The sequence below is a fragment of the Bombyx mori genome, chromosome 20 (assembly GCF_030269925.1).
Source record: "Bombyx mori chromosome 20, ASM3026992v2".
NCBI lineage: Eukaryota > Metazoa > Arthropoda > Insecta > Lepidoptera > Bombycidae > Bombyx > Bombyx mori.
Window position 1 is genome coordinate 10,105,833 of NC_085126.1, and position 24,295 is coordinate 10,130,127.

The window sequence follows — 24,295 nt, forward strand, 5'->3', positions numbered from 1 at the left end:
TCCGACCACTAGTTTCTGACTGATCCTTAATAATGGATATTTGATTTCATTTTCTTTTCGATATAGTTAGTCTTTGTTTATGCTAAAATGTTGTATTACTTTTATTCAAGAAGACCTTTAGAGACGCTATGCAAACATCACTAAGCCTAAGCCGATTCGGAATGCTATTTCACAACAGAAGAGTCTGTAACAATCTTAGGACAAGGTCTGTTCGAAATATACGTAAATAGCAACACAGAACATTTATAAAGAATGGAAATCTCTAGGTCTTAGCAAGGCCATGCATTGGGACACTCGTGTCGAAGAAACAGCAAGCATTCGCTCTATTGTTTCCCTATTGAATGGGAACTTTTGGGGCTGATGGTACCCAAAACCACCGGGCCCGATAAAAGCCTACTTCGACCAGAGGCGGACCCACCTTTGGCGAGAAATCATCCAGCTTACAGCTGAGGACTAATCACCTAAACGTCACCTTACCGAAGCCAAACTCGATGAATAAACCGACGCATCTATTGGAAATACTTCGACACCTCTTTAAGACATCTATCAACTAGACAATAGAAATCATTTGATACAATTATCCTTTAAGAAATAAATAGATTTAATATTTAAGTTGATCACCTCATTTAACACAAATTATATTTTTCCCCACTCCAAATAAACATTTTCATAATGAAGGTATTATGTATAAAGGCTAGCTGATTTTCATTATCAATGAACCAAGCCCCAGTCCTAAAACACTCTCCTTTAAAAGCATTCTCTCACAAATAATGCACACAAATAAAAACTGATTAGCTTCAGAGTAAATTCATTATACACAACGTCGGAGAAGGCGCCATGCAATTTTTCATCCGAACCTGTCACTTGTGTCAGTTCACTTAAATACTTATGAGATTCTATGACACCGTAGCGTAATTTTTTTTTATTGCTTAGATGAGTGGACGAGCTCACAGCCCACCTGGTGTTAAGTGATTACTGGAGCCCATAGACATCTACAACGTAAATGCGCCACCCACCTTGAGATATAAGTTCTTAGGTCTCAGTATAGTTACAACGGCTGCCCCGCCCTTCAGATCGAAATGCATTACTGTTTCACGGCAGAAATAGACAGGGCGTTCGTACCTACCCGCGCGGACTCGCAAGAGGTCCTGCCACCAGTAAAAAATATTGTGTGCGCATAAGCATGTTAGTTCTCATTTTTGCTGCAAACCTTACCTGCCTTATTTGCCTTTCTGGAGAGTATGTAACGAATAAAATTACGTCCAAACACCACCCGCTCTGTGACTAGCGACCCGCCCTCGCTTCGCTTCGGAAACATTAAATTTTACTATTGATAGCTGAGTCCCAAAATATTTCCCGCGGTTATTGTCGTACCGCGGGTGACGCCGCGGGACGAAGCTAGCCTAAAAAAGTAGCTTATATCATCAGCTACCTATCAGTGAAAGTCTCGTCAAAATCGGTCCAGCCGTTCTAAAGATTAACCGGAACAAACAGACAGACAGACAAAAATTGTAAAAAATGACATTTTGGTGTATATATATTCATATGCATGTAGTAAAAAGCGGTTATTTCAATATTACAAACAGACACTCCAATTTTATATAAATGTATAGATAAGCGGAACAGATTTATAATTATTAGCCGTCCAATCTAAGTTTTTTATTAGACCGTTAGCGAAACTTTTGTATTCTGTAAGAGTAATCTATATATTAATACGTGAAGCAAAAACTTTGTATCCCTTTTTACGAAAATTGCGCGGACGGAGGAGTATGAAATTTTCCACACTTATAGAGAATATAGAGAAGAAGGGCACAATGCTAATATTTTTTTTTAAATAATGCGCAAAAGATACATTTAATCAATAAAGAAAACATTGCACACACTACATATCATGTATTTGACGCACACACGCATGCATACTATTTATTGTCAAACTTTTGTTCTTGACGTCTGTGGTCAAATTGAGAATAAATTAAATATTGTTTGTCTTTATTAATATTTTTTTACAGTGTAGTCTTGGCGAAATTTGTGATTATAGAAGTATAAAATACAATCATAATAGTGTACAAACTTATTATACAATTCCAATTAATTGTAGTCGAATTTCGACTACTGCGGGACCTCTAGTAATGTTAATTAGAACCGATATTAAGTATTTTTTTTTTATTTGTTATATTTATTACACAACGGTGTTCATTCTGCCCGTCTTATAGAATATTAGAGTTGCTAATGCGAAGAATACATTTCCAGGTGGCTTGCAATGTGTGTTTTTCTTTAATAAAATTTTATGAAGCATTTACTATGTACTATACATAAGTGAGATTTCCTTAGACGGCATCATCTTACAGTGAAGAGTTACTTAGTCTTTTTCTTATAAGATTTACCTTCTTAATGCCCCTGTGGCGGAATGGGGGAGCACGACAGCCACTGGCAGCGACCTCTATACTCATCGACATAGTCTATGCTAGAGAAAAAGAAAGCCTGGTAAAAACTAGACATGTAAAGTACTCATTTTTTTCTTTTTTTTTATTGCTTAGATGGGTGGACGAGCTTACAGCCCACCTGGTGTTAAGTGGTTACTGGAGCCTATAGACATCTACAACGTAAATGCGCCACCCACCTTGACATATAAGTTCTAAGGTCTCAAGTATAGTTACAACGGCTGCCCCACCCTTGAAACCGAAACGCATTACTGCTTCGCGGCAGAAATAGGCAGGGTGGTGGTACCCACCCGCGTGGACTCACAATAGGTCCTACCACCAGTGATTACGCAAATTACAATTTTGCGGGTTTCATTTTTATTACACGATGTTATTCCTTCGCCGTGGAAATCAATCGTAAACATTTGTTGAGTACGTATTTCATTAGAAAAATTGGTACCCGCCTGGTATTCGAACACCGGTGCATCGCTCAACACGAATGCACCGGACGTCTTATCCGTTAGGCCACGACGACTTCTTAAAACAGACATGTACAGTACTCCCAATGTTCTAATTGTAAATGTTGGATAATGTATTGTTATTTTACTTGAAATATCAGTTACGCAATAATTGCGTTGTGTTTACCTACACCGAGATGCAGATGGTAAGTCGTCGATCCTTCAAACCCCTATCCCACTGAGAGGGGTCGGTGCAGCATATCCCGTGATGATCGTCATCCCCTCTTGAATAACTATACCTAAGCTTAATCAGAATTAAGGTAATAATAATAATAAATAATAATAATAAACAAGCACAAGACAAAACGAAATTTTCAAATCGTTGTGATAAATCAACACTAGAAGGAAACAAAAAAAACAAAATGTGTGCAATTCACACGTGGTAGAAGTGAAAACTTCCAAAATTAAAATACAATTATCCTAAACGTCTCAAGTATATGTAAAATTTTGTCATTAGTAAATAATTGTAAGGTAGCGCCCTCTGTGAATTGATATTTTAATTTCACGTATAATCCTAAATTAAAATTCACTACAAGAGCTTTCATACACACGTTAGTATTAAAAAAATCTCACAGATGGCGCTGTATTAAATAGTATGTATATTCTGTCTCATTCTTTGCTGGCTTCATCGTACACATTTTTGTATTTGTGTCTCATACCTGTCGTTTTTTCCGTTGCATCCGGTTTGAAATCACAACGATTCTAAAGAAGTTTTCACTTCAAAAAGAAAAACAATTTGTATGCAGCTTAGAAAATACACGAAGCGTCTCTGATAAGTGTCAAACATTTCATATATCGCTTTACAACCTAGGGTTTTATGCGATCTCTTATGTCAATATATTGGCAGTCAGCCTGTGAGTGAATTTTTAACAGAGAACCGCGATCGTTTTGGTCGTCTGTATTAACGATGCTTCAGTTTTGTACCATAAAAGACCTAATTTAATAAAAAAAAAAGGCAAAATTCTCGAGTGGTGAACTGCGCATTAGATCATCTAATGCGCAGTTCACCACTCATGTTCACCACTGCATCATGCAGTAGATAATGTAGACCTCTCACAAAGTGGACGGACGACCTGTGGAAGGTCACGGGAATTCACTGGGTGCAGACCCCGCAACCAGTCATTATAATGAAGCTTACAGGAGCTTGTTCCAGGAGTGAATGTCCGTGGGCTCTGATGATAATCTTGATGAGAAAATGATATTAAATTAAATATTTATGTTACTTTTGCCCGGGACTTCGTCCGCGTGGAACTTACTTTGGCATAACGCTAAATTTTACCCGCCTCTTCATTTACATATAGTGAGCCAACCTTAACATATAGACATATGCTGTTGTAGTTTTTTTTTTGTTCTTTTAAAGGGAATTAATTCTCTCATATAATAATTACCAACGAAAATACAGTGATCACTAAACGCGATTCAGTGTTGCCACACAAAACACAGTGTTCCCAAAAAAAAAAAAAACCCTAGAATGGAGGAAAAAAATATGGAAAAATGAATAGAAATACTAGATAAGAAACTCAACAATCAAACACTTGCTATTACAACTTCTGTAACGAAAAATGTAATGGAAGCGCTTGATGAAAAGATGAAACTTATCATGAAGGAAAATAGTATACTCAAAGCCAAAATTACTGAACTAGAAACGGAAGTGAAGTTTTTGAAAGATGAAAAACGGAAAAACAATCTAGTATTTTTTGGGATAGAAGAAATAGGAAAAACTGAATGTGAGCTTGTAGACTGCATAAAGGATCTCATAGTGGACTCGGGAACACAGTTGGATAGTAATGAAATCAGTAAAATATACAGAATTGGAAAACAGGTCAACAACAAAAACCGCCCAGTCGTAGTCACTATTACAAAACTTTGGAAAAAGCACTTGATCTGGCGAAATAAGTCCAATCTTCCGCAAGGAACATACATCAAAGAAGACTATACCAAAGAAGTGCTAGAAAAACGCAAGCAACTGCAGATACAAGTAGAAGAAGAAAAGAAGAAAGGAAATGTTGCGTTCATAAAATATGATAAATTAGTAATAAAGAAAACCAGAGACAACAACACAGAAAAACGAAAAAGAGAAGAGTCAGGCTCGCCAAACTCCCGGCAGCGGGGGGGGACTTTGAGCCCCCCCAGATGGACGCCACGTGGGGCACGCCTCCACGTCGCCCCAGCGTTCCCGCTGCCGAGGAGCCCCCTCCTCCTATCACGGGGGCGGAGATCCATGCGGCCGTGTCCAAAATGAGAGCGAAGGATACGGCCCCCGGCCCTGACGGCGTTCACGGCCGGGTCTGGAGCTTGGCCTTCGAGGCCCTAGGGGACCGGCTCGGGGGGCTTTTCGAAGCGTGCCTCGAGTCGGGACGGTTCCCGTCGAAATGGAAGACGGGCAGACTGGTCCTTCTGCGGAAGGACGGGCGCCCCGCGGACTCACCCGCGGGCTATCGCCCCATCGTGTTGCTGGACGAAGCGGGCAAGATGCTCGAGAGGATCGTCGCGGCCCGTATCGTCCGGCACCTGACCGAGACGGGTCCCGATCTTTCGGCGGAGCAGTACGGCTTCAGAGAGGGCCGCTCGACTATCGACGCAATTCTGCGCGTGCGGGCCCTCTCCGATGAGGCCGTATCCCGGGGCGGGGTGGCGATGGCGTTATCCTTAGATGTAAGGAACGCCTTCAACACCCTGCCCTGGTCGGTGATCGCGGGGGCGCTGGAGTATCACGGCGTCCCCGCATACCTCCGCCGACTGATCGGCTCCTACCTCGAGGGCAGGTCGATCCAGTGCATCGGACACGGTGGGGCGATGTACCGCTTCCCCGTCGAGCGCGGTGTTCCGCAGGGGTCCGTCCTGGGCCCCCTGCTGTGGAACATCGGCTACGACTGGGTCCTGCGGGGCGTCATTCGGGGACCCCTCCCCGGGCTCAGCGTAATTTGTTACGCTGACGACACGTTGGTCGTGGCTCCGGGGAGGGACTACCGGGAGTCTGCCCGTCTGGCGTGCGCAGGCGTGGCACACGTCGTCACTAGGATCCGACGGTTGGGGCTCGAGGTGGCGCTCGACAAAACCCAGGCCCTGCTCTTTCACGGGCCGGGACGAGCGCCGCCTCTGGATGCCCACCTCGTGATCGGAGGCGTCCGCGTCGGGGTCGGGGTGACCGGTCTTCGGTACCTCGGCCTCGAACTGGACGGTCGGTGGAACTTCCGCGCTCACTTTGAGAAGTTGGGCCCTCGACTGATGGCGACGGCCGGCTCTTTGAGCCGGCTGCTTCCAAACGTCGGGGGTCCCGATCAGGTGGCGCGCCGCCTCTACATGGGGGTGGTGCGGTCGATGGCACTATACGGGGCTCCCGTATGGTGCCACGCCCTGACCCGCAAGAACGTCGCGGCGCTGCGACGTCCGCAGCGCGCGATTGCGGTCAGGGCGATCCGAGGATACCGCACCGTCTCATTCGAGGCGGCGTGCTTGCTCGCCGGGACGCCACCCTGGGACCTGGAGGCGGAGGCGCTCGCTGCCGATTACCGGTGGCGTAGCGACCTTCGCTCTAGGGGGGAAGGGCGCCCCGGCGAAGGAGTAGTTCGAGCGCGGAGGCTCCAATCTCGGCGGTCCGTGCTGGAGGCGTGGTCTCGCCGCTTGGCGGACCCGTCGGCCGGCCTCCGAACCGTCGAGGCGGTCCGCCCGGTTCTCGCGGACTGGGTGGGCCGCGACCGCGGATGCCTCACCTTCCGGCTGACGCAGATGCTTACCGGCCATGGTTGTTTCGGCCGGTACTTGCACAAGATAGCCGGAAGGGAACCGACGGCGCAGTGCCACCACTGCGCGGACCGCGACGAGGAAGATACAGCGGAACACACGCTGGCGCGTTGCTCTGGATTCGACGAGCAACCCGCCGCCCTCGTCGCGGTCATTGGAGAGGACCTATCGCTGCCGCGCGTCGTGGCTACGATGCTCGGCAGCGACGCGTCCTGGAAGGCGATGCTCGACTTCTGCGAGTCCACCATCTCGCAGAAGGAGGCGGCGGAGCGAGAGAGGGAGAGCTCTTCCCTTTCCGCACCGATCCGTCGCCGTCGAGCCGGGGGCCGGAGGCGGGAATACGCCCGTACGTCCCGGCCCCTGTAGATGGCGGCCTCCCCCCGGTGAAGGTCAAGGGGCGACCTGAGGGGGTGAGGCCGCGCGGCGCGCTACCAGCACTCTAGCGCGCTGCCGTGGAGTGAATAGAGCGACCGGTTGACGGTGTATCGCGTCCCGACCCGGCAGGCTGGTTCTGGTCCAGCGGGGTATTCCGGGACACCAGCGGCACCGTCTGGGCGGCCCGACGGGCTGCCGTACCGAGACGGCCGACGTTTCAGAGCCTTCGATTCGCCTCGAAGGCTCCGTCGGCTGGGCGTCCTTGGGGTGAGCCGCGCCGTCTGGTTGTAGTGTTGACCGCGGTAGCCCCCCTACCTCATCCGGGTTCTGACCTCGGAGGGGATCGGACGTCGGGTGTAAGAGTGCAGGGGAGTCGTTTAGTGGGTGGGTCCTAAAATCCTTGGGCCCGCGGTCTGCTCACAACACCATGCAGATCGTTGAGTCTCACATACCCCGCGCGCCCCTTTTGCGCGGGGACCTCGTAGGAGGTTCGGCCCTCTACCCGAAAAAAAAAAAAAAAAAAAAGGCTCGCCAAACTCTTCAAATCAAAAGAAAACTGTTGTACTCAAGACACAAAGCAACACAGGGACCAAAACTACAGGAAAAGATAAAGTAAGACCTAATATCCTTAACTATATTGAAAGAGGAAGATCTGCTTCATTATCGGAACTACCAAAAAACTTGTAAATAGCACCGACACCCGGAACCAAAATAACACAACATCAACAAAAACAACTTTTTATAAAAGCACCCCAATCCGGTCAGTCACCGTGGGGGAAGAAGACTATTACCCTTCAACCATCGCGCAACCAAACATTCCTCCTATAAAACATCGCCACATAGAAGACTACATACACATAGCAACTTTAAATACGTTATCCTTAAGAACTAATGAGAGCCTATCAGAATTAATGCTGGCTTTAGGAAAAATTAAGTGGTCAATACTGGGCCTGAGTGAAGTCCGACGCATGGGCGAGAGTATAGAAGATCATGGGCATTTTATATTTTACTATAAAGGGGAAACACCAGGCCTATATGGAACAGGATTTCTAATAAAACATGAACTAAAACCTTTCATTGAAGAGTTCATTGGTGTCACAGAGCGTATTGTAATACTCAACATAAAACTACCTCCGAAGAACGAAAAGTGGTCGATTATACAAGTCTACTCCCCAACAGAACAAGCAAGTGAAACAGAAATCGATACCTTTTACTCAATTTTACAAGACACAATAAAGAGTCGCTCACATAACAACTTAGTAGTTATGGGAGACTTCAATGCAAGAACGGGGGCAAGAGCAGACGGAGAACAAATAATATTAGGCCCATATTGCTCAGGCAAAAGAACAAGAAATGGGGAGAAACTCTTACTACTTGCTTACGAAAATAGCTTAAAAATATTAAACACCTTATATAGAAAACGTGAGAACAACAGATGGACATGGATATCCCCAGATGGCCGCCATAAAAATGAGATAGATTTTATACTAACAAACAAAAGTAAAGACTTCCGAGACTGTAGAACTTTAAACAGTATTAACTTTAACAGCAATCATAGGATGGTAAGAGCTAAGTTACAAACAAACGCACTCAAGCAAAATAGACCCTTCAAAATAAAGCACGCCAACACCGGAACATTAGATAATACCGATTCACTAAAAGGAAAGCTCGAGCAATTTATAGAAAAAACAAAGAACCTAGACATACAAAATAAATACAATAAATTCCAAGAACTTCTATACAATAAAGGCAAAATAGAAAACAAAATCAACAAGAGAGATTGGGTATCAAACAAAACTAAAGAACTGTTAAGAAATAGAGCAGACCTTATATCTAACTTAGAAAAGACGAAAACGATAAGAAACGAAATAGCCAAAATAAGTAAAGAGATTAAAACACACATGAGAAAAGACCGTCAGAGATATAGATCGGAACAACTTGAAAAATGTATAAAAAGAACTGGAGGCACCAAAAAAGCAGTTAAATTACTACTGGAAAAACGAGATTGGATACCACACTTATTAAATAAAAATAATAAAAACGAAAAACGACGCCCTGAAATATTATCAATAGCTACACGATTCTTTCAAGAATTATATTCAAGCCAAATCACTGCAGAAACATCATTCTTAACGGATGGAAGTGAATTACCGGATATAATGCACGAAGAAATAGAAAAAGCTGTGAGAACTCAAAAACCTGATAAAGCTCCAGGGTCAGATGGCATAAGTAATGAGTTCCTAATTCTCAATAAAAATCACCTAATTCCAATTCTTAAATATATTTTCAACCAAGTCTTACAAACTGAGACGATACCTTACCAGTGGACAACATCATCCATAGTACTTTTACATAAAAAAGGAGACAAAAACAACATCAATAATTATAGGCCTATAAGTCTAATGTCAAATATATATAAAATCTTTGCAAAAGTAATACTCAGTAGAATAACTAATATTTTGGATGAAAATCAACCCAGAGAGCAGGCGGGTTTCAGGAGTGGCTATTCAACCTTAGACCATATTCATGTCATCAAACAATTGTTCGAAAAAGGTAAAGAACATAACTTAACTTTCTACTGTAGTTTTGTGGACTACAGTAAAGCATTTGATACAATCGAACACGAAAAAATCTGGAATGCACTCAAAAACCAAGGGGTTGAACATAAATATATCAGGATCCTTAAAAATATCTACTCAAACAGTAAGGCGAAAATAAAATTGGAAAAAGAAGGCAAAGAGATCAAAATGGAAAGAGGCGTACGCCAGGGCGATCCCTTATCACCAAAACTTTTCACTGCAGTTTTGGAAGACGTCTTTCGACAATTAGATTGGGCGACATGTGGACTATCCATTAACGGTGAAAATTTATCACATCTCAGATTTGCTGATGATCTAATAATCCTATCATCATCAAGTAATGGGCTACAGGCGATGCTAGATGATCTTGTAAGAGAAAGTGGCAAGGTGGGATTGGTCATGAATACATTAAAGACCAAGGTTATGACCAATGGTAAGGAAGAACCTATACTAGTGAATAACAATCCACTAGAATATGTCAAGGAGTACATATATTTAGGCCAGGTAATTGCTCTGGCTGAGCAGACCACAAAAGAGATAGACAGGCGCGTGGGAAATGCCTGGAAACAGTTTTGGAGCTTGAAGGAGGTCATGAAGAGTGGTGGTATCAGTATAGGCATTAAACGGAAACTCTTTGATGTCAGCATACTCCCTGTACTCACATACGGCTGCCAAACTTGGGCACTCACCAAAGCAAATATTAAAAAGCTGGAAACTTGCCAAAACTCCATGGAAAGAAGTATGATGGGGAAAAGACTATCTGACAGAATAAGAGTGGATACTATAAAGGAATACACAAAAACAAAACATGTCACAACAACAATAAAAAAGCTAAAGTGGAGATGGTCAGGTCATATAGTTAGAGACAAAGATAAATGGTCAAAATCAATAATGAATTGGTTCACAAGTCATATGAAGAGGAAAAGAGGTAGACCATCCAGAAGGTGGGTGGATGATATTAAAGCCGTAGCAGGAGATTTATGGACAAGAACTGCCAAAGACAGAGAGGAATGGAAAAGGTTGGAGGAGGCCTTTGTCAATAAATTACATACAGACGGGGTTATCGATGCTAAAAGTTAAGGATATAGATAAGACTTTGATATATAAAATACATAAAAAAAAATTGTTAACAAAAAGAAATTAAGATATGTACATGAAATACTGTCTGAATAAAGGCTATTATTATTATTATTATTATTATTATACAAACTCTTTGAGGTGTTCGCTGGTAGTATAAGTGGCTATTCCAGGTACACCCGGACGGATAGGTGAGCTCACAGACTCAGCATAAGAGATTTTGCTAACACTGGCCCTAGCAAGAGCAGTGTTTCGCAGAATCTACCGCCGGATCGGAATCACATTCGCACTGAGAAGATTCGTCGAGAAACTCATTGGGTTAAGTGTCTCGTCATCTGCAGTGTACCACAAGCCACCGGAGCAGAGCTGATCTATACTTGAAACCATTATAGAAATCCATGGTACGTTTACAGAGATCTTTTTCGCATATACCATCCGACTCAGTAAACACAACCTAAGACTTTTCCTGATTGTTATGGTCTCTTCAAAACGAGACTTAAAGTACCAAATATTGAGAGATACACTTATATCCCCAATATTAATAACAGTAAATATCCATCGGTAACTAACTAACTAAAAACAAAAATCACTACTCTGTTAGAATCTTCTACTTTGTATTCAGAGCGAGCGAGTTCAAGCAGTCCAGTATTGATTTTCAATTTATTCACAAGATGCCCGTTGATTCGACATTGTATACAAGGTTTTATTTGCTCTAAACTGAAATTAGCCTTCAGTTTTGTTGTTGTTAAATTGATTTGAAGCAGTATTTTCTCGGAATTTTGGGTAAATATAATCGAAGATATGTTTTATTTACTAACTAAGTAAGGATGGAATGGTATGGACATGTGATAAGACGAAATGAAAATGAGGTTGGGAAGAGAGTGTTAACTATTTATGTGCAAGGATACAGAGGAAGAGGTAGATCTAAGTAGAAATGGATGGATTGCGTGAAGGACGATATGCGTAAGAGGGGAGTGAGTGAAGAAATGGTATGTGATAGAGAAGTAAGGACGGAGAAAACATGTTGCGCCGACCCCAGGTGACTGTGAGAAGGGCAGGAGAATGATGATGATGTTTTATTTAGTCAACTAGCTTTCCGACCGCAGCTTTTCTCGCGTGCACTAACCACCCATACTCAGCAGTGAAGTGAAAGGTATCCTACATTTTTTCCCAGACTTTAAACTATGTATCTACAGATTGGGGGGTCAAAACTCAGTAGACAGACAAATTACTTTCGAATTTAAAAATATTGTTACTCACAGCTCACCTGGTGTTAAGTGGTTACTGGAGCCCATAGACATCTGCAAGGTAATGGGGCCACCCACCTTGAGATATAAGTTCTAAAATCTTAGTATAGTTACAACCGCTGCCCTAGCCTTCAGACCGAAAAGCATTACTGCTTCACGGCAGAAATAGCCAGGGTGGTGGTACCTACCCGTGCGGACTCACAAGAGGTCATACCGCCAGTAATTAATAATAATAATAAATAAATAAATAAATATTTACTAACAATCACGCCACGTTAACTGGTCCCGTGATAAGTTCGTAAAGAACTTGTGTTACAGGTACCAGATAACGGAAATAAATGTAAGATTTTTATTATACACATACATATATTTAATATACATCCATAACTCTGGAAAAGACATTTATATTTATCATACAAATATCTTTCCTTGGCGGGATTCGAACCCGCGAATTACGTAAATTATAATTTCATACTTTAATCCCTATTATTTTGTTCTAGACAATCTCTATACTTTTGCTGCCTTACGGGCTCCGATTCAAGACTACACAACTTTTTTATTCAGTCGGTTGACTATATTTTATTTCGAGGGGTGAAATGTTATTTGGCTTAACGGACATTTCGGTTAACACGCGATATTTATCTTTACAATTAAAGGTCGATTTTATTTGGTACTAGCGACCCGCTTTCGCTTCGCATCGGAAACATTAAATTATATTATTGATATTTGAGTCCCGCGATGCTACCCGCGGTTATTGTCGTACCGCGGGTGACGCCACGGGGCGAAGCTAGTCTAGAAAAAGTAGCCTGTTACTCCTTATATCATCAGCTACCTGTCAGTGAAAGTCTCGTCAAAATCGCTCCAGCCGTTCCAGAGATTAGCTGGAACAATCAGACAGACAGACAAAAATAGTATAATAATATATTCATATGCATGTAGTAAAAAGCGGTTATTTCAATATTACAAACAGACACTCCAATTTTATTTATATGTATAGATTAGTATCAACAATTCCATGTTTTTAATTGAAATTCAATTATGTTTACCACATACAAATAGCTAAAGTTTTTCTTTAAATATAGTGTTAAATTCAAATTATAAACTTTAAATGGACCGCATGTAAAGTTGCAAAAATATTTCTTAAGTCGAATAACTTTTCACCCGTCGATTTAATGGATAGCTTCCTCTGAATTTTATCAATCATCCAACAAAGGTATTAATTAAAGCATTGATCAGTAAAAAATATACAAGCAAAAGTTAAGACTACACTGGTGGTAGGACCTCTTGTGAGTCCGCACGGGTAGGTACCACCGCCCCGCCTATTTCTGCCGTGAAGCAGTAATGCGTTTCGGTTTGAAGGGTGGGGCAGCCGTTGTGACTTTACTGAGACCTTAGAACTATATCTCAAGGTGTGTGGCGCATTTACGTTGTAGATGTCTATGGGCTCCAGTAACCACTTAACTTCAGGTGGGCTGTGAGCTCGTCCACACATCTAAGCAATAAAAAATAAATAAAAAAACTTAAATAAAGCTCGTTTGAAATAACAAACGCAAAGATATTTTAAAATAAATAGCCAACAAAAAAAAAAGTCTTTTGACGTGTTTAACACAACAATTTCAGATTTAATAACCAGGGTCGATATGCTTATCTTAATTTATGCTTTTTGTAAGTGGAGTTAGCAACAGCTGCGGTTTAACTTGAGACATAAAAAAATGAATTAGCGAACGGAAAGCTTTGAAAAAAAAAAGTAGTTAGATATTAAACTTAATATTCGTGGCGCGCTGTTGTTTTACACCGTTCTGAAGTGCCAAGATCTGGCGTGTGTCATAAGCTGTAGCGGGTAATACGTAGGCGCTGGCCAAGAACCTGCGATGCGCCACTGAGCAAATTTTAAATGTCGCTTTAGGGTTCATACCACCGTGCCGGATTTCAAGTTCAGAAAGCTTGCACCAATATCCACCAATCAGTAGTTAGTTGTCGACGATCGCCATGACACCATACCGTTCACGACATGACGCAGTTAGTAGTCTGACTGCAGTATTGACCCCGAGCAGAGATTGAACGTCGGTTGAGAGAGTGCAAAGGAATTAATTCCGTGGGTAGACCCTAAAACCACCTTTGAGCCCGTGGTCTGCTCCCTACATCTACAGGACATCAAGATCAACATACCCCTTCCTAGGCGTGGAAAAATCTGACCTTTGATAAGCTTTTGGGCGAAAGAAAATGTAGTCAATAACTGAGGACTTGATGGGACACTGCAAAATTGACAAACATTACCAATATCCTTAGACAAACACATCCATGGTCATATTTGTCAAAGCAAACATTTCATTTTCATATCAAGAACAGCTTAGTTACTACGCCACTGTAGTTGAAGCTTCGATTTCTGAAGGTCAGTCAAGGTTAATGCGTGAATGATATGCTCGTTAATAAAGGCGCCTACAGACTTTGTAGTAGCACTAAAGTTTTTTAGTATCGTAATACAACTCAAGCAAGTGGCGCTCGAGATATGAAGTAGAGTGTGGAGAAGATGAAGAGGTCGGTGATTATTGTCAAGATTATTTATCTGAAGGTAGGTCACCGCCGCTTATGAAGATCAGAAACACCAAGCCACTACCTACTTCTATAAGGCTCTCTTCAAACCTCGCTTAAAGAAAAACATGTCCAGAGCTCGGGAAAATTGTGCAGAGGAGTCCATTCCACAGCCGAAAGGTACGCGGCAGAAAAGATCTCGGGAAACGCATTGCGAATGAAGATAGTAGGCAGGTACTGTATAGAGTACGCTATGAATACTGCTCCGATGTTGGGCTGTGTGATGTTACAGAGGAGATGAAGGGATCACCTGGAACATTACGTCAGAGCATTTCCCACCCCTATCATCTGAGCCCAGGCCGCAATAAATGTAGCAATAGGCGGCAGCATACTTCAAGCCGAAACGCATTACTGCTTCACACATTACTGCTTCACGGCAGAAATAGGCAGGGTGGTGGTACCTACCCGTGCGGACTCACAAGAGATCCTACTACCAGTAATTACCCAAATTATAATTTTTCGGGTTTGATTTTTACTATACGATGCTACTCCTTCACCGTGAAAGTCAATCGTGAACATTTGTTAAGTACGTATTTCATTTGAAAAATTGGTACCCGCCAGCGGGATCCGAACACAGGTGCATCGCTAGATACGAATGCACCGAACCGGTCTTATCCTTTAGGCCACGACGATAGAATATTTGATGACGGCTGGATATCCAAACTTAATATGGTCAAAACGCCGTCGCTTAACATCGAAACCGTAACATTAGAATTAATTCACGTTACTATAGAAAAACAAATCGCATTTAGCTCACAGAAATACATTAGCAACGGCAGCTTAATCATCTAATAATCTTCTAGTTTCTTCCTCTATTTCGTTTCTTCGTAGCAGCTTACCCCTATGCTGGGGCTCTCGTCTCGCAAGAACGTTTATTGAAAACTTGCCTAACAAATGCTCACGAACGACTTCTAGGATGAAGGTATTATAACACTGTACTGTTACGCCGGTAAGAGTAACGCCATCTATCGCCGAATAGTCGAACGAATATCGAAGGATCTAGTAGTCTCTAGGACGCTCGAGAAGTACAACGCCATCTATCGACGGCGGAAACACACAATACTAAAATTTTGTGGAATGTTACAGAGATGGCACGCAGCCAGTTAGTAATCGGAACTACTCGAAGCGAAACAGCGAACGGATCACCTGAAGCGAAGCGGAAGAAAGGAATTGAGGATTTTAATGTGTTTGTGAAGTGTTTTGTGTGCTCTAAGTGCTAATACAGATTTGTTGTAATTCGGTAGATTTTTTATTTATCCCGAGCCCCGGCGTGTAACAATACAATAAAATTATACTCAATAAATTAATAAATTTGCCTAACTCCTGAAGGTAGCACGCATTCAGAGGCTCTTGCGAGTAGATAACATCGTCATGTTTACTTTTGCTGTGAAGCATGGTGCGTTCCAGTTTAATGAGTGGGCTAGCCAACAAATATTTCAATTGGGGCTCATTTCATGTCTCAAGGTGTTAAGGATCTTTAAGTCCCCCTCCAAACAAGTTTTTATTCTCGCCCACCACCGAGCTTCACTTCATCGAGCGATCGCGAACGCATATACATCTTTAACGATTACATTATCTACTACACTCATATTGCACTTCATTATTATTTGTTCTTCAGTTTTTGTCTTTTAATAAACCTATAAATACGAGCCAAATCGTTTCGTTGAAGAGAACAACAAGACATCCAGCAAGGAACACAAGGTAAGTGGTGGTCTCCAAATTGCGACAGCCATAGTAAAATACGAACTTGAGCAATAAAAAAAAAATTGCCTTAAAGGTCCGATTACCAATGACCGTAAGCGAATTGTCAAACAAAATCATTCAAGTTACAATCCAATGATAGAGCTACACAGGTATTCACGCAAGACCATAACATAGTTTCGAACTAATAAAAAATAAAAAAACTCTACTACCTCCCGAACCTCGAGGGACCCATAAACAAAACGTGAACTCTCCTCGTAGGGCCTATGGGATAGGAAAAATATTTCCAATTTCAACCTGCAAAAGAAAATTTAATTTGACGTTTATCGTAAAAATGGTAATCTTATGAATTTCTCCGGAAACTCACAGGGCAATTCGCCGCGTTTTTATCTGCTCCATTTCTTGTACATTCTGTGTGCTTAGTGCGAGTTTTTTAACGTTCTGGATAGCGTAAAAGTTAGCCCAATTTCGTATGCAGTTGGAACAGCGCCCCTAGCGACAAACGTTGCCTACGTTTGAAATGCCTTTCCATAGTACAAATGAGTCGTCTATTATCAAAGGTGGCAAGCTGTGCATTTGGACAAAAAAAAATTTATTGATATGTCAACACAGATTGATTTGAATATAATCGTCTCCTTCAAAGAATACGGTTCAAAACCTGCATTAAATAAAGGTTAATACTTAACCTGTTATTTATCTAAGATGTCGTTCAGAAGAGCTTTGTGAATGCCAATGGAATACAAAGTCAATAATTCGTTTTTCTGATTTACCAATCATTGTCCAAAAGTCAGATTGCCGGCTTTGATAATAGTCGACTCAAATATGAGCTAACTTTTACGCTATCGAGAACGTTAAAAAGCTCGCACTAAGCACACTGATCGAATGTATGTGACTACAAACAACTTCTATATGGGCTGGAGACCAGAAAATTGTGAACATGGCTCAGAACTTGAAAGGCATTATAAGAGAATTCGTAGAACAAAGCTTTTTTTTTTATACATTACGTTCTAATAATGTGGTGGTACTCTTCACATTACTGGCTCATTTTAAAATCTGAGCATATCGTCAATTAGCACGTTGCAATATTTGAATCATCTGATAGAAGACTGGCCATAACATACTGTTAGGTATATTCCCATGCTGAACCCTAAACAGCTCACATCTTTGAATCGCTGACAAGACAGTGCGAGGAAATACTTAGGTGGCAAGTAGAGAGAGAGAGAAAGAGAGTCAAAACACAAACCAACACAAATCAAGGTAAATCAATAATTCAGTCAGTTTAATCCTTTAAAAAGAGCGGATGCCATCATCTTTGGGCTAGGAATATCGCGGCCGGGAAAATACAAGATTTTAAAGTAAGAAGAAGTATTGGAAAGTAATCGTGGTCTAAAATATAAGACGTCTAGTATATTAGAATCGAACGTTGCGACCGTACCGATATTCCGATCCCTCAGGTAGATACTAAATTTGTTACTAAATACTAACTATATTCTATACTAAATTTACCTATTTATTTATTTATTTATTTAGAAGAAGAAGAAGGGTCGTCGTACCCCCTTTCGGGGGCACGGAACGGGCCTCGGGGCAAACCCCACTGCCCGGAACGAAGCTCCCTGCCACACAGGGCAGGGGTGAAGTGTTTGCAAGACGGGATTAGGGGGGGCTGTTCGTATGCGTGCTCGGCACACTCACATCGACAAAATAATAAATACTTATATATAATACGATGGGCTTGTTGTCATGGTTGGAGTGATGCCCGTGGAGGAGTCTCCCCGGCGCCGGCTGCTGTCGTCTGCTTCCTAATTTTTTTTTTTTTTTTTTTTTTTTTTTTTTTTTTTTTTTTTTTTTTTTTTTTTTTTTTTTTTTTCCCTCTAACTACTAGACTATAAACTAACTAAAACTAATCTAACTAACTATACTAACTATTTACAACTACAAAAAACAACAGTCAGCACCGTGGGGCCCGCCACCGGCCCCATGCCGCGGCCCCACCTCTACAAGTCAGAGAGGGAGCCGCGGCACTAGTTTGGCGCTCACCCGCTAAGGGCTCCCCAGAAGGGGAAGACCGTCGCGGGGAGGGACCGACGTAAATCACTCCCCTTAAGGGGGAGTGGTCCACCCAAACGGGCGGTAGAAATGGGTCCCCATAGGGGGGCACCCCAACAGTGTGGGGGGAGATGAAGAGTGTGGACAGCTCAGTCCCATGGGGGCACTCATTATGAGCACTCCCATATCACTCCGGTTAAGCCGACTATCTTACCATAGCCGGGGGTTCCAGTAGCTCCCTTGGTAGCGCCTGACCATCAGGTGGTCTGGCGTGCAAGGGAGCTATATTGTGGAGATGCTCGTGGGGTCCACCGTCAGCCCGCTCGTACATATTACGAGCTAGCCTCCGAATGAACTCCTCGAGCGACTCCACATCTAGATCCCGGGCGTTTATTTATTTAGACACACCAACAGCAATACACACAAAACATTCAAGCTTAAAATTAACATGTATAAAATTAAGTACTGGTATGTAAGCCAGTTACAGGCATGTACAGCAATCTCTTATAACACACTATGACATGTTACAGCAATATATATATTTGAAAACAACACGAAAACACACACTACTAACTTTACAGATTACTAAATAAGAAATAATGCACATATTTATATAGTAAAAAATTATAAACAAAAATCATAAAACTATAAAAAAATTAAAAAAGTCGAGCGCGGCAATGCAAAAAATATAAATACATAGAACAGACTGCGCAATGTAATCAGAATGACATTCTCTCATCAATTATAAGCAAAGGAACTTGGATACTAGTTTGTTTTTGAGACCAGGACACGTGTCGTTAAAAATGTCAATGCCGTCAATTAATGCACATATTTGGTTAAATTCACTGCAAATCTTTGATAAAGGGGAATATCTAAGGAGGTTTGTTCTACTTGCGGGAATATGGAAAATTTCAGTAATAGGATGCCGTGGGCAGTGGTATGGAACGCTAAAGTTGATTTTCTGAAGTAAGTGGCTACAATCTATGCTTCCGGAAATTAGTTTTTTTAGGAACATGATATTAATTATTCTACGACGGTTGCCGAGCGATATCATTTTAAAATGTTTAAGACGTAGATCATATGTGGTACGGTAAGATATGCTAGAAGAATGGAATGCCAAGTGCCTAGTGAATGCACGCTGTACGCTCTCAATACGCTGCGAGTAAGTAGCGTAATGGGGACCCCAAACTACTGATGCGAACTCAAGTTGACTGCGAACCAGCGAGTTATATAATATTATTTTAGTGTTTGAGGACATAAATCCCTTAGTATTTCTTTTTAGGAATCCCAGCATTCTGGCAGCTTTAATAACAATTGTATCAATATGTGCTTTGAATGTTAATTTGTTATCCATCATCACGCCCAAATCTCGAATTTCATTGACTTGCTGCAGAATGTCACCATTCAGTACATAACAGGATGTCATAGGGATTAGTTTTTTAGAGAATTTTATGTAATAGGACTTTTTTGTATTTGTCGGCGACGATACCTAAACGTGCGGGGCACGCGGAAGCGGAGCGCGGGGAGACCCGGAACAAAACGTGAAGACAGACAGACAGACGCGACACAGACGCGTGCGCAACACCAACATAAGCAATAAGCCGCAGACTTAATGTTAATCGAATATAATTATAATAAAATTGTAAAAAGCAAAGTACATAATAAAAGCATATAATTATATGATTATATGATTATATGATTTTGTGCAGAATATAATTATATGATTTTGTTCAATGCCTGGACAAAAAATTGGCGACCGTGACAGGACGAACATGACCGGATATAATATCTCAAGCAACCAGCTGGACCCTAAGTAAACCAGAGGACCATCATGGAGAGATTCCAACACCAGGGGAGTGGCTCTGTCCTTTCCTTTTATTCGTAAATGTCCCTCTTTAATTTGTGTTGAGAGTTTCTTTTCTTTTTTTTTTTCTCTGCGGGTATGTGCAACTTTTGTTTCGCGTGCATTTTGGTGTCGAATATTCGTTCTAGAGTATTCTTTCTTTTTTACATGAGTACCTGAATGCTTATAATTATACGTTTAATGTGTTTAACTATCATTGCGTACGTTTTAACTTTGCTTAAATATTAAATAAATTGTTTTCTTAATTTCAAACAATATTTAATGCTACAAGTGAAATGCTTATCTCTTTAATTATGGCTAAGCCCTTAAGTACATAAATACATAATCAGCGCAAAATTCTCGTAATAGTAATTAATCATTAGTACTTTTGTTTACCGAGAATTTCCATAATTGCAATTAATTTCTGCACTTTAAAATATTACAATCTTTATGCCCTTATAAGCCCGAAAACAAACCAAGTAAATTATAATTTGCTAATAATTTCGCCGAACATTCCAGGCGACATCGAAACGTAATCGGCAACCGGCCGCTGCGCTCCGGTGTTGCGAATGAGCATTGTCGTCGTGCACTGTGATACGCACGGTGCTGCACTGTGTCTGCCGCACTGCGCGGCGCCGTGTCTTGCAGTGTCTACGCGCCTTGCGCCTGACGAGTCTATTTAAATCGGTTTGATGCATATTTACTTTGTTTAGCTCATTAAGTACGCTTCAATAAAATGCCTCAAGATCAAGATATGTTGTCTGGTGGTAGCTCTGAGGTTAAGAAAATGAAAGAGTTAATTAGATCACGCGGGACTATTAAGGGTCGTTTGACACGATTTAAGGATTACGTTTCAGCTTTTAACGTTACTAATCATGAGGACATTAGTGATTTAAAGTTTAGAGAATTGAAATTTCGTTTAGACAAAATTGAGAATTTATTGTTTGAGTTTGATGAAGTTCAGTCTCAGATTGAAATGTTGTCATGTACCGAAGTTGACAGCAGTGATATAGATAGTTTTGAAAACTTATACTATGGTACATTATCTTTAGCTCAACATATACTTGAGTCGCGTCGTAACGCACGGGACGAAAAAGAGGGGAGCCTTCACTCAGCTCGCTCGGCATGCTCAAATAGTTGTAGTCATCATAATTTGAGCAACATTAAACTCCCTACCATAAAATTACCTACATTTGATGGAAATTATCTAAAATGGCTAGAATTTAGGGATACATTTGATTCTTTAATTCATTCGAATGAAACTATATCAGCCATTAATAAATTTCATTATCTGCGATCATCTTTGGAGGGTGGTGCAGCCTTAATCATAAAATCACTTGAGTTTAGCTCAAAAAATTACACTATAGCTTGGAACTTAATATGTGAACGTTATGATAACAAAAAGATTCTTATTAATAACCACTTAAAGGCGTTATTTGAAATAGAATCAATCACAAACGAGTCTCACAGAGCTATTCGATTTCTTATTGATCATGTCTTAAAAAACTTGAGGGGTCTTAACACTTTAGAACAGCCTACTGACAAATGGGATATTTTCATTATATACTTGGTGTCAACTAAACTAGATTCGATTACTTTTAGTAAATGGGAGGAACATAAAAATACCTTTAACAACTTACCTGAGCTATCAGATTTTATAACATTTTTACGTAATCGCGCTGATATTCTTGAGACAATGGCAGTGAGCAGAAGTGAGAAACACGGAAATAAATTCAATTTGTACAAGAATAATTATAAAAAACCTGAGCCGAAAGTTAAAGAATATTACCATAATAAAACAACCAAAAGCTTTGTGACTTCTGCCAATACCAAATTTTCTAGGTCGTGTCCATTTTGTAATCAGCAACATCGGATCATAGATTGCCCTTCATTTAAGCAATTATCACCTGAAAAGAAATGTGTTGAGGTCTCTAAATTAAACCTATGCCTTAACTGCTTGCGAAGAGGACACGCATCAAATGAATGTCGACTTTTGGGTACCTGTAAAATCTGTAGAAAGAAACATAATACATTGTTGCATGTGGATAGTCCCACACTTGAAACAAATACTTCACTAAGTCATTGCAGCTACGTACCTGTATCTCTGCCTGCTAAATCTGCTGGTCAAGTTCTTCTTGGCACCGCCTTAATAGAAGTTATAAATCCTGAAAATAATAATACTTACCTTGCTCGTGCTTTACTTGATGCGGGCAGCCAATCATCATTTGTCACAGAACAGTTGAAGGAACACATGGGACTTATTGGTAGGAACATGGATACGTTATGCGTATCTGGTATAAATAATTGTAAAATGTCCATATCTAATAGTTGTCATTTGACTATAAAATCACGTGTTAATAATTTTAGTGCACCCCTTAAATGCTTAGTTGTTCCGAAAATAACTGGCTTGTTGCCGAATACATCAGTACATGTAACGAACCTTAACTTGCCCCAGCATATCCAATTAGCGGATCCTAAGTTCTTCCGCCCATCAGATGTTGACTTATTATTAGGTGCCGAAATATTCTTCGAGTTAATGTTACCTAATCAAATAAAATTAGGATCTGCAAAACCGGTTCTTCAGGAATCTAAATTAGGCTGGATTGTAGCAGGTCCTCTTTACAGTAGTGAGCTGAACGAGAATAGACAGGTGCACTGTAACTTCACTAAAGATATCAGTGATCAGCTGACAAGGTTTTGGAGTCTTGAAGAAGTTCCATCCTCAAAACCTACCATGTCTGCTGACGACGAATTTTGTGAACGCTACTTTACTGCAACCACCAAGCGTCTTGAAGATGGTAGATTTTCAGTATTTATTCCATTCAAAGAATCCCCTGAAGTAGCACTAGGTGATTCGTTCTTTATTGCAAAAAAGCGTTTCTTGAGCCTTGAGAGAAAACTTAATAAAGACCTTAATTTAAAGAAGGAGTATTGTGCCTTTATTAATGAATATGAACAGTTGGGTCACTTAAATGAAATAAGCAAACCTCAATTTGGTTACTTTAAGACTTAAACGAATGTTTGCATACGTATTCCGATTCATCGACAATTGTAAAAAACTTACTAACGGAATACTTGGTTCTCTTAATGAAACTGAACTTCATCAATCTCTTACATTCCTTCTTAAAACCGCTCAGCAAGACTCCTTTGGCTGTGAGATAACTGCACTTAACAAAAATAAATCGCTTAAATCTAAATCTGATATTTTGCAGTTATGTCCCTTTATTGATGTTACGGGGCTGCTACGAGTAGGTGGTCGCTTAAAACATGCTAGTCTTAAATATGACACAAAGCATCCAATTATGCTGAGGTCCAATCATCATCTAACAAAAATCATGATGTTGAATGAGCACCTACGATTGTTTCATGCGGGCCCTCAATTGCTTCTTAGTTCTTTTAGAGAACAGTACTGGCCCATTGGCGGTAGAATGCTTGCTAGAAGTATAGTCCGAAAATGTATTACGTGTGTTAGGATGAAGGGTAAGACCATGGAGCCGTTGATGGGTAATCTGCCTAAGGCAAGAGTGACTGAAACATTCACTTTTCAGTTCACGGGAGTTGATTTTGCTAGTCCTTTTATGATCGCGAGTAAAAAGGGCCGTGGCAGTAGAACAATAAAATGCTATTTATGTATCTTCATTTGTTTCGCTACGAAAGCTATTCACCTTGAAACGGTCAGTGACCTCACGACCCAAGCTTTTATTTCTTGCCTCAAGAGGTTTATCTCCAGACGAGGTAGGCCACATTATATTTACTGTGATAATGGCAAAAACTTTGTTGGAGCGAGCAATGAGTTGAGCAGGGTATTGCGATCAGACTTAAATTCCATAACCGATTTTGCGGCTGATAGGGGCATAAGATTTGTTTTTAGTCCTCCTTATTCTCCAACGTTCGGTGGACTTTGGGAAGCGGGCGTGAAAAGCGCAAAATTTCACCTTAAGCGTATAGCGGGAAATATAAGTCTCACATACGAGGAGTTGAATACTCTCTTTACACAAATTGAAGCGATCCTCAACTCCCGCCCTTTAACTCCTTTATCAGCCGACCCAAATGATCTTTCTCCCTTAACCCCAGGGCATTTCCTGATTGGGCGGCCACTGACGTCGCTACCTGGTTCGCAAGGGACTGACATGAAAATTCGTACCAGATACCA

At 41.2% G+C, this 24,295-nt stretch overlaps 1 protein-coding gene across 1 annotated transcript; it reads left to right on the top strand.

Moving 5' to 3' along the window:
- Nucleotides 1–4,505: 4,505 nt before the first annotated feature.
- Nucleotides 4,506–8,249, top strand: LOC134200818 (uncharacterized). The gene is made up of 2 exons (XM_062674476.1): nucleotides 4,506–5,020; nucleotides 8,159–8,249. The coding sequence occupies exons 1-2, from the start codon at nucleotides 4,506–4,508 to the stop codon at nucleotides 8,247–8,249; spliced, it is 606 nt and encodes a 201-aa protein (XP_062530460.1).
- The last annotated feature ends 16,046 nt before the right edge of the window (nucleotides 8,250–24,295 follow it).

Excerpts from the sequence above, each read along its gene's own strand:
- LOC134200818 (XM_062674476.1), top strand. The coding sequence starts at position 4,506 with ATGGAAGCGCTTGATGAAAAGATGAAACTTATCATGAAGGAAAATAGT. Across the intron at positions 5,021-8,158 it reads GAAAAACGAAAAAGAGAAGA|AGCGTATTGTAATACTCAAC; the intron begins GTCAGGCTCGCC and ends TTGGTGTCACAG.